The following is an 11,937-nucleotide window of genomic DNA, read 5'->3' on the forward strand; positions in this document are numbered from 1 at the left end:
AAGAAAGGTCTGATGATCAGGACTTTAGTGGCTGACCAGCTTGTGTGACCGAGGCAAGGGAGGAAGAGGATGGTGGCTTTGGGTATTTTAATTATGGTTTTTATTTCTAAAGATTTCTATTGTTACCATGCATGGGATGGGAATGTTGTTAAGGATAAATTGAGCCTATGATTTAATGAATGAGTATTTTTAAGTTATTTCACCTGTTATACCTATTCGGTGTTGCACAATATTAAACGAACGAATAGAATTGCATAGGCCCTAAGAAACTTTTACTGTCCGATACGGACATGTACGGTATTTTAGGGTCAGGGTCTTACATTTGGTATTAGAGCACGGTTATAATTCTAGGACATGGTTGTGTAACGGGTGCATGGGTTATTATTACTAAAAAGCCATCCTTCCTTGCCAAGAACGTCTCACGGTAAGACTGGTCATGTTTAGATCATAGGGTGTGTGAGAAAACAGGTACAAACGGTTTAGGGAAGAGCCTACTGGAACTCTCAGGAACTTTTCATGAAGCGTTTTCTCTCTCAGTTACAAAGGGGGACGAAAATTGGAGATTAAACCCTAAAAATGTCGGCCACAACCTTTATAATCCCTAAATTGAAACAGCAATAAACCAAGAAATCTTGTAATCGAACTGAATTCCTGACCAAACTTGGTGTCGAGCGACACCCTTGCCACAATTCCACTTTTTGGTTCACGGGCATTACAGTTCTCCCCCACCAACATAGATTCGTCCTCGAATCTTGAACAACCATCAGCCATGGACTTCCATGCAACTGTCTGCACGGCCTGCACCTCTTCCGACTAATTTGTGAAGGTTACCTCCAGGTGATGAACTCGCGTTCCAAGCACTATTTGCTCTCGAATTTTGGACTTTCCTTTACTCATAAGTTTCAACCTTGCGTTTTTATTGGCTTCTCACCAAGCCTTAGCCTGCATGCCATTAGTATTGGCTCTTCATCGGGCCTAAGCCACATGCCATAAAATATAAGGGAAGTCCAATATTCTTTTCTTGGGTTTCCATCCTACAGTGCGCCTCTGGATCGTCATCCAAAGTCGATATACCAGCCACACTCTCAAGTCACAAAGTCTCTGTATATGACAATACTAGGAGAACAAAAGATTCCCCAAAGAGTCGTTAAGGACCAATTTTTCATAGAGCAAATAATTCTGAACACGTATGAGTCCTATCTCCTAACCAGGTTTCCCTCATGTAGCTTGCATAAAACATCACAATGTCCTACCAACCACATATCCTCTAATTGGGATACCTCATGACGACACAATGGTCATCAACATACCAAAATAGCCGCCACTAAGGCTAACAAATGTCCTATATAGGACCGCCACAAAGGCCAACAAATGTCTAAATAGACTGCCACCAATACCTAACAAATGTCTTAAACAAGACCGCAACCAATGCCAAGTAATTGTCCTAACAAGGACCGCTACCCAGACCACACATCCCGAAGGACCATCACAAAAACCACTCATCCCGAAGGACCGTCACAAATTAACATTGTAATAGCAACATCTTTCATTTGTGCATCAAACATAGCTCTATACTTGTCCACTTCGCTCATAGGGTGGAGGCACAAATAGAGTCTCCTTGGCAATATCTTTACTCTTCTTGGGAGCTTCATCAATGGTCTTATCTTTCTTTGGTTCCTCAACCATTTTATCTTCCCTTTGTCAACCACAACCTTTTCAGCTTCTATGTCTTTACCACAATCTTTTTCTATCAACTCATCTTCATCTTCATTCTCAACCACTACCTCCCCTCCCTTAGGCTCAATGTACCTATTGATCTCTTGAGTAGGCTGAGTCTTACAACTTCTAAGTGTGACGGCATTAATATACTCTTTTGGGTTTGGTTCTGGTTTTCCCGGCAATGAACCCATTGGCCACTTTGTAGAAGAGGAAGATTTTCCATGGACCTGTGTTTGCAACCTCTCAATCTTAGCATTTAACACTCTATACACCTCATCAACCTTGGTGTGCATAGCTTTCATTTTTGAGTGGCCAACTCAATAGCACTTCTTCCTTGACCTTCTAGTAGTTGGCGAAGTAGAGCAAGAATCATCTTATCCATCTTGTCATTCAATGCCTTTGATCTCCTTGTCGTGCTACTCATTAATATCAGAATGATCCCTTGGAGTTATATCATAATCCTCCCAATAATTTCCATCACTTTGATCAAGATTCTCCACTAAGGTCATACCAACAACAACATAGGAAATCACCATTACTTGCTGTATCAACCAACATTCTTATCTTTGGGAGTACCCCTTTGTGTACTGTACTTAGAATAGATTCTTTAGAGAAACCATGATGAGAACATTGAATAATATAGCTCTTGAATCTCTCTCATGCTTCACTAAAACTCTCATTTCCCTTTTGAGCAAAGCTTGATATTTCATTTCTTAGCCTTTTGTTCTTGTAGGAGAGAAGAACTAGGATAGGAAAGCTCTCTTGCATTGATCCCAAGAGGTGACTCATCCCACTGGTAGGTTCTTCTCCAGAGTTCTAGCTCGGTCTCCAAGAGAAAATGGAAAGAGGCAGAGTTTGAATGCATCTTTAGAGATACAATTGATTTTGATTGTTCCGCACATCATATCAAACTGATCCAAGTGGTCAAGAGGGTCTTCCATAGGTAAGCCATGGAACTTTGAGCTTTGCACCATGTTGATAAGACTTGACTTGATCTTATAGTTATTGTTCTCAACAAGCGGTGCTCTAGTCCCCATGCAGTGCCCATGAATGTTCGGTTCATCAAAGGTGCCAGTGACTCTTGGTTGTCTTGGAGGATGGATATGAGCTTTTTCAACATTGGGCTGGTCATTTCCATTATGACCATCAACAGGAGGAGGGTTTTTCTCCATATCTTGTCATGCTAGCCAGCGATTCTCTCATTCAAAACGGCAAATGTCTTCAACACACTCAACTAAATTGGCTTAGCCTTGACTTCTCAAGTTCATACACCTTGCAAAAGAGAATCCAAAACACCAAAGCAAACCAAGTAAGTAATAATGTAAAGAAAATGTTTAGGCTCAAGCAAAGATTAAATCCTAATGGTGAAATCTATTGCAAATGGGCAACAATGCCAAATTGATGTAGTACTTATCTCTATTCATTTAATATCGAACCACAAATTTGCAAAGATTCAAACACTAAGAATACATAAATATCCTCAATCTAAACGTAACAAATGATTGTTTTATGAAACAACTTAACTAACAAGCTAGTTTAAAGAAAGCAAACAAAGCAAACTCAAAACAAAGCAAACACAAACTTAAAACTGCTTTTAATCAAGGTAAAACAAATGAACCTTGGGCAAGGTTAATAACTTGGTAGATGTAATGTTGCGATCCTGCATAGGATCGTAGGCCGTGACTTGGTCCGAGAATGGCAGGGAAGTCTCAGACAAGTCTAGTAGGAGCTGCTCATTAGCTCGGACAGTGGGAGAAACCGAGCCAAGTACGGGAATAGAGATCAGCCATCATGGACAGCTCTCAACTAGCTAGGGACAACATGACCAGCTCTCGACCAGCTACGTACAGTTTGACCAGCTGCCGACCAGCTGTTGTCCAGCTAGTGTCAGCTCGACCAGCTAGCGTCAGCAACCCAGCTGCCAGTCAGCTACCCGTAGCTCGGCCAGCTGCCAAGGAGCTCAACCCAGCTTGATGGATAGGTACCTTTTGGGGCCTAGACTTCGGCCAGCTGCCAAGGAGCTCAACCTACTTGATAGATAGGTACCTTTTGGGGCCTAGAATTCAGCCAGAACCCTATATATAGATGCATGGCCTTCATTCCAAACACACCATCGGAAACAGAAAACATAACAAAAACTCGAGAAAGAACGAGTACACAATAGAGAAGAAGGTTTCCAAGACTGAGAGTTCGGCGAGTAAGGTTGAGGGTCGGAGGTACGGTACAGTACCAACCTTATGGGTTTTGAGGGACAGGGTAGTTGCATCTACATAAGCATTTATAATGCTTCGGTTGGTCCTGTTGGTCGGAGGAAAGGGAAAAAAGTAAACGCGGCTCGGCGGTTGGACTGGGGATCTGTACAGATACCTCAATACACCGTCAAACTGATGCGCATGATAACTCTCTACCGGCCAACTACTGTACTGGGCGGATATTATAGCTTAGCGTGCATTGCATGACATTGTACGACCTAAGGGAAATGTTATTGATGGCTACTTGGATTTCAGTAACGGAGAGTGATCATGGAAAAGGAACTGCTTAGGCGCAAGACTCATGGCCGAGAAGATGAGTGGTGGTGTAAGGGTAGCTATGATCGATTATACAGCTTGTACTAGCTTATATGCAAACTCATAAGTTGTATCGAATCCTTTGATTATTTAATACAATATATGAGTGTTTGCTTTACTCTAATTTATATCTTATAGACACTACGTATTGAATCTCAGAATATGCGAATGAACTATATTAAAGAATGGACCATAGAATATGACTAAGTAGCAAGTAAAGGACGAGAGAACCTCACCGGCAGTAGAATGTTTGGGGTCGGGGTCTTTCAAGTTGGTATCAGAGCAGGCTTGGTTCTAGGACTGGTAGTGCGGGTTTTGGGTATCACCATTCATCGGCTTAATGGGATCTCGCGGTAGATGTTCTTACCGTTAGCGGTTTATTTAACTTAACCATGACTAAAATGCATGAGTTTTGCAGATGGGTAAGAGAACAAGGAAAAGAAGAAGAAGGACAAGGGGCTGGCCGATGAGACCATTGACGCCACAGAGACAGTAGTCAACGCGGGGGCAGGAAACATGGACGCCCAGAAACCAGCTGGACCTGTGGCTGGAGAGAAGCAACCTGATAATGATATTCTGGAAAGTAGTGGTGCCACCGATGTAAATGGGCAACCAAATGCAGTACCATCGTCCCAGGAACAATGGCATACGATGAAGGCAATGATGGCACAGTTGGACGTGCTCACAAAGGCCTTGGTACTGGATCCTGTGGTACTAGCGGTGCGTAGCAAGATTGTTACAGAGACCACTGAAGTAGTCATGAGGATTCTCCGACAAAGAGAAGGGACTACTTGGATGTGTTGGAGCATGTCTCTAGACTGAGGACAAATCATTTCCCAGGGAGTTCGGATTCAATCGGCTGACGAGTGGAGGAGTCGACTTGTGAGAAATTTTAATTCCACTCGCTACCCGGAGGAGTATCAAAATGACATTACCGTCCATTTCCTTGAAGAGGAAGCACATAACTGGTAGTTGACGGTTGAGAAACGGAAAGGTGGTCAAGTCCTAACCTTTGCGGACTTTGAGGCGGAATTCAAAAGGAAATTGTTTCCAGCGGAGGCATGGGACCGACTGGAAAGTGCGTACCTAAACCTGGTACAAGGGGATATGACGGTGCGTGCATATTATGTTGAATTTAGCCGCTTTAGGCGCTATGTTGGAAAGGATATCGAGGATGAGAAAGCACAAGTCCGTCCTTTTATCCAAGGACTAAGGGTGGCAATCTGCAACCATTGCTTGACCGGTGTCTTTAACACGGTCGTTGAATTGGTGGAAAGGGAAGCAATGATCGAAGTTGGTATGGAGGAAGAGAAACAACTTAGGCACGAGAGGGTTTCTTTGCGTTCGACCCACCCAGCCAAAACCACGGACAGGAAGAGAAAATTGCATAAGGTGGACAACGCAAGGTCCGACGCTAAGTATGGAGAGTGTAGGAATTGCGGAAAGCACCATAGTGGTTCTTGCTGGAAGGCTGTAGGTGCATGTGGTTGCTGCTGGAGCAAGGATCATGCGATCCAGAACTGTCTAAGGTTGGAAAATGGCGATGGGCCAGGGACTTGCTATATGTGCGGAAAAGAGGGACATTTTAGGAGGGAATGTCCGAAGCTTGACGTGTGAAGACTGACCCACCAACGTGGGTTCCGTGGCGAGGATTCTTTACCGCCACCACCAAAGAGACAGGCTGTCGCACCATGCGTGTACGAGCTGTCTGAGGAAACTGCTGCTGGGGATTTCAGGGCAATTACTGGTATGTTACGAGAACCTTTCTAAGTTCAGTTCTTGCATTACATAGCATCATAATGCATGTGAAAGGGGGATATGGATACTTAGCATTCTAGAGGAATTCGTAGGGACCTTAAGTTTAGGTGGTGTGGAAACGCACACCTTGTTTGATTGGGGGCGACACATTGTTTGGTGAGCCCTGAAATGATAGGGAAGGTGGGTTCAGTAAGGTACCAAACACTAGATATGGAATGGTCCGAGCAGCCAGCGGGCAGGCAATGTACCCGTCCGGTATGGTTCGGGGAATCTTGGTTATCGTCAATGGTGTTGATATGCCTACTTATCTGATCATTGTTCCACTCATGAAACACGATGTTATCTTGGGGATGGACTGGTTTGGAAAGTACAAGGCTCACATTGATTGTCATCGAGGGCGAGTAAACTTTGAAAGGAAAGAAGGAACATTGAGATTCCAAGGAATAAGATCAACTTCAGGAAGTTTGGTTATCTCGGCAATCCAAGCGGAAACGATGCTGGAGAAAGGATGTAAGGCGTACTTAGCCTCAATAATAACAACATAAGTTGGGGAAAATGCGTAGTTGAAAGATATTCCGATAGAAAGTGAGTTTGCTGATGTGATTGAAGTGGTACGGGGAGTGCGGCCAGATAAGTCAGATCCATTTACCATCGAGCTAGAACCAGGTACGAACCCTATATCAAAAGTGCCTTACCAGATGGCACCAGCATAAATGGCGGAGTTAAAAAAAAAATTGGGACAATTGTTGGAGAAAGGGTTTATCAGACCAAGTAGTTCACCATGGGGTGCACCGGTCTTATTCGAAAAGAAAAAGGATGGTAGCTTCTGGCTATGCATTGATTACCAGGGGCTGAATAGGGTTACAGTGAAAAATAAGTACCCATTACCCCGGATAGATGTATTGTTGGATAATCTTCGAGGTACAAAGTGGTTCTCGAAGATAGACTTGGCCGCGGGGTTTCATCTAATTCCAATAGACCCAACGGACATTCAGAAAACGGCTTTTCAAACAAGGTACGACCACTTTTAGTTTGTGGTCTTGCCATTCGGATTGAAAAACGCACCAGCAGCCTTCTTTAAGATGATGAATGGTGTATTTCGAGAATTCTTAGACGAGTTTGTCATCATCTTCATTGATGACATAGTAGTTTATTCGAACGATTGGGAAACCCATCAGAATCACTTGAGGGCAGTCTTGGAGCGGTAAGAGAGCGTAAGCTTTTCACAAAGTTAAGAAAATGCTCGTTTTGGCAAAGGAGTGTTGGTTTCCTTGGACACATTGTCTCGGACAAGGAGTGTCTGGGATCCGGAAAATATCAAGTTGATAAAGGACTGGCCACGTCCATAGAACATCCTAGGGAACCACACCCTAGGGTAACCACCACAACTTACGGAAACCACATGAAAGACCTGTAACGCCCGCGATCCTGAATAGGATCGTAGGCCATGGCTTGGTCCAGGATGGAAGGGTGATCTCGGACAAGTCGGGGAAGAGCTACTCGTTAGCTCGGTCAAGGGGAGAAAACGAGCCAAGTATGGGACAAGTATTGGTCAGCTCCGGACAGCTTCGGGCCAGGTCCGGACAGCTCCGGGCCAGCTCCGGACAGCTCTCGGCCAGCTCTGGATAGCTTGAGGCCAGCTGCGGTCAGCTCGGCCAGCTAGTGTCAGCTCGTCCAGCTGCCAGGAAGCTCGACCCAGCTCGACCCAGCTCGACCAGCTGGACGACAGTGGACAGTTCACTGACCAGCTGGGAGCTCGGGACCGAAAGGGCACGGCCTAAAGGTCATGGCCGAACGGGTACGGCGAGCGTACATGAGCGAACAGGAGTGAATGAACGGATTCGTCCGAAGGGTGCCTTTTGGGGCCAAAACCGCGGCCCAGGACCCTATATAAAGGGGGCGATCCTCTCATTCTGAGGACACGTTCGGATACTGAAAAATACACCAAAAACTCGAGAGTACGAGTAAAGATCAGGAAGAAGGATCCGAGAAATAAAGAGTTCGGCGAGAAGGGTAATAAGGGTCGGAGGTACGGTACAGTACCGTCCATATAGGCTCTGGGAATTGGGGTAGTGCATCAAACATAAGCAAAAGGAATGCTTCGGTTGGTCCAGTTGGTCGGAGGAAAGGGGGTGCGGCTCGGTAGTGGATCGGGAACCGCCAGGTTCGCCGTGAACCAACCGAACTGATGCGCATGCTACCTCCCTACCGATCAGCGTACCCTCCGGGGTGTCCAAGTACGGACAATTCGGACGGAGAAAAGTAAACGCGGCTCGGCGGTTGGACAGGGATCGGTACAGACCCCCAGTACACCGTTCGAACTGATGCGCGGGATAACTCTCTACCGGCCGATCTCTGTACTGGACAGTTATTAGTACCTAGCGTGCATTGCATGACATGTACAGCGGGAAAGGGAATGTTATTGATGCCTACTTGGTTTCAGGAAAGGAGGGTGATCGCGGGAAAGGAAGTGCTTAGGCGCGGGACTCATGGCCGGGAAGATGAGTGGTGGTGTGAAGGGTAGATAGGATCGATTATACAACTTGTTCTAGCTTATTATGCAAACTCATAAGTTGTATCGAATCCTTTGATTACTTAACGAATATCGAATATTTATTACTCTAAGTATTATATCATAAGGATTATTTATGAATCACAGAATGTGCAAACGAACATTGTTTAAAGGAATGGGCCCTAAAATATGACTAAGTAGTGTAAAGCGACGGGAGAACCTCTCCGGCCATAGTTGGCCGGGGATGGGGTCTTTCAAGTTGGTATCAGAGCATGCTTGGTTCTAGGACCGGTAGTGCGGGTTTGGGGCATCACCACTCATCGGCTTCATGGGATCTCGCGGTAGTTGTTCTTACTGTTTGCGGTTTGTTAATTTAGCCGTGACTAATGCATAATTTTGCAGATGGGTAAGAGCAGCAAGGAAAAGAAAAGAAAAGGCAAGGAGGTGGCCGATGGGACCATGGACGCGGAGACTATGGTCGATGCGGACGTAGGGAACACGGACACCCTGATTGCAGTCGGACCTGAGGCTGGAGAAAAACAACCGGATAATGATAAGCCGGAGAGTAGCGGAGCTACGGACGTGAATAGGCAACCGAATGTTGTACCATCGTCCCAGGAACAGTGGGAAACGATGAAGGCCATGATGGCACAGCTGGACGTGCTCACAAAGGCGTTGGTACCGGATCCTGTGGTACCAACGGTACGTAGCAAGATTGTTGCGGGGACCATTGGGGTAGGTCCTGGAGATTCTCCGAGAAAGAGAAAGGACTACCTTGATGCACTGGAGCATGTCACAAGGCTAAAGACAAAACATTTCTCGGGTAGTACGGACCCGATTGTGGCTGACGAGTGGAGGAGTCGACTCGTAAGAAATTTCAACTCCACTCGCTGCCCGGAGGAGTATCAAAAGGACATTGCTGTCCATTTCCTGGAAGAGGAAGCCCATGACTGGTGGGTATCAGTGGAGAAACGTACAGGTGGTCAAGTCCTAACCTATGCGGACTTCAAGATAGAATTCAACAAGAAATTCTTTCCCCCGGAGGCTTGGGATCGACTGGAAAGCAAGTACCTGAACCTGGTACAAGGGGAGATGACGGTACGCGCGTATGACGTTGAGTTCAGTCGCCTTAGGCGCTTTGTGGGAAAGGAAATTGAGGATGAGAAAGCACAAGTACGTCGCTTTATCCGTGGACTAAGGGTAGGCATCCGCAACCATTGCGTGAACGGTGTCTTTAACTCGGTCGTGGAAGTGGTGGAAAGGGCGGCTATGATCGAAGCTGGGATAGAGGAAGAGAAACAGCTCAAACGCGAGAAAGTTTCTTCTCGTTCGACTCACCCAGCCAAAACCACCGACCGAAAGAGGAAGTGGGACAAGGTGGATAACGCAAGGTCTGAACCCAGGTATGGGGAGTGCAAGACTTACGAAAAGTACCACAGCGGTTCTTGCTGGAAGACCGTGGGTGCATGCGGACGCTGTGGAAGTAAGGACCATGAGATCCGAAACTGTCCAAGGATGGACAATGGCAATGGGCCAAGGACCTGCTACTTGTGCGGGAAGGAGGGACATTTTAAAAGGGAATGTCCAAAGCTTGATCAACGGGGAAACCGTGGCGAGGAATCTTTACCGCCACCACCAAAGAGACAGGCTGTTGCACCACGCGTGTATGAGCTGTCTGAGGAAACTGCCGATGGGAACTACAGGGCGATTACTGGTATGTAACGAGAACCCTTTCTAGTTCAATTCGTGCATTACATAGCATCATGGTGCATGTCTATGGGGATAAGGGTACTTAGCATTCTAGAGGAATGTGTAGGGACCTTAAGTATAGGAGGTGTGGAAACGCACACCTTGTTTGATTCGGGGGCCACACACTGTTTTGTGAGCCCAGAAATGATAGGAAAAGGTGGGTTCCAGAGAGAACCAAACACCGAATATGGAATGGTCCGAGCAGCCGGCGGGCAGGTGATGTTCCCGTACGGTGTAGTTTGGCATCTCGGTCATTGTCAATGGTGTGGATATGCCTACTGACCTAATCATTGTGCCACTCATGAAACATGATGTTATCTTGGGGATGGACTGGTTGGGAAAGTACAAGGCTCACCTTGACTGTCACCGAGGGAGAGTAAATTTTGAGGGAAAGGAAGGAACATTGAGATTCCAGGGAATAAGATCAACTTCGGGAAGTTTGATCATCTCAGCAATCCAGGCGGAAAGGATGCTGGAGAAAGGTTGTGAGGCGTACTTAGCCACAATCACAACAAAGGAAGTTGGGGAAAATAAGGAACTGGATGAGATTCCGGTAGCCAATGAATTTGCCAATGTGTTTGAAGCGGTACGGGGAGTGCCGCCGGATAGATCAGATCCGTTCACCATCGAGCTGGAACCGGGGACGACCCCTATATCTAAAGCGCCTTACCGGATGGCACCGGCAGAAATGGCGGAGTTAAAGAAACAATTGGAAGAATTGTTGGAAAAAGGGTTTATCAGACCAAGTAGTTCACCTTGGGGTGCACCGGTCTTGTTTGTGAAGAAAAAGGATGGTAGCTTTAGGCTATGTATTGATTACCGGGGGCTGAATAGGGTTACGGTGAAGAATAAGTACCCATTGCCCCGGATAGACGAGTTGTTGGATAACCTCTGAAGTGCAAAGTGGTTCTCAAAGATAGACTTGGCCTCGGGGTACCATCAAATTCCGATAGAGCCATCGGACATTCGGAAAACGGCTTTCCGGACGAGGTACGGCCACTTTGAGTTTGTGGTTATGCCGTTCGGATTGACCAATGCACCGGCAGCCTTCATGAAGATGATGAATGGTGTCTTCCGGGAATTCTTGGACGAGTTTGTAATCATTTTCATTGATGACATACTTGTCTACTCGAAGGATTGGGAGACTCATCAGAATCATTTAAGGGCAGTTTTGGTGCGGTTAAGGGAACAAAAGCTTTTCGCGAAATTAAGCAAATGCTCGTTTTGGCAAAAGAGTGTCGGGTTCCTTGGACACATTGTCTCGGACCAAGGAGTGTCCGTGGATCCGGAAAAGATCAAGTCGATAAAGGACTGGCCACGTCCGAGGAATGCCACCGAGATAAGGAGCTTTCTTGGGTTGGCGGGATATTACCGAAGATTCGTCAAAGGCTTTGCGGGTATGACTCAGCCAATGACGCGATTGACGGGGAAAGATACCAAGTTCCTATGGACGGAGGAATGCGAGAAAAGTTTCGCGGAGTTAAAGGCGATGCTCACAAGTGCTCCGGTACTGGTGTTGCCGGAAACGGACGAGCCGTACATAGTGTACACTAACGCCTCTATAACCGGGCTAGGTTGTGTGTTAATGCAAAGGGGCAGTGTAATCGCATATGCTTCAAGGCAACTGCGTAA

At 46.2% G+C, this 11,937-nt stretch overlaps 1 protein-coding gene and 1 non-coding gene across 2 annotated transcripts; both read left to right on the forward strand.

The window, feature by feature from the left end:
- The first annotated feature begins 2,332 nt into the window (after positions 1-2,332).
- LOC147950419 (small nucleolar RNA R71) lies at positions 2,333-2,439 on the forward strand. Its single transcript, XR_015565206.1, has one exon. It is a non-coding gene; the product is annotated as a small nucleolar RNA R71 (small nucleolar RNA).
- Positions 2,440-10,576: 8,137 nt separating this feature from the next.
- LOC147950420 (uncharacterized) lies at positions 10,577-11,200 on the forward strand. The gene has a single exon (XM_087513272.1). It carries the CDS (start codon positions 10,577-10,579, stop codon positions 11,198-11,200), a length of 624 nt encoding a protein of 207 aa, XP_087369398.1.
- The last annotated feature ends 737 nt before the right edge of the window (positions 11,201-11,937 follow it).

Source organism: Camelina sativa, chromosome 1 (assembly GCF_030686135.1).
Source record: "Camelina sativa cultivar CO46 ecotype springtype chromosome 1, ASM3068613v1".
Classification (NCBI taxonomy): domain Eukaryota; kingdom Viridiplantae; phylum Streptophyta; class Magnoliopsida; order Brassicales; family Brassicaceae; genus Camelina; species Camelina sativa.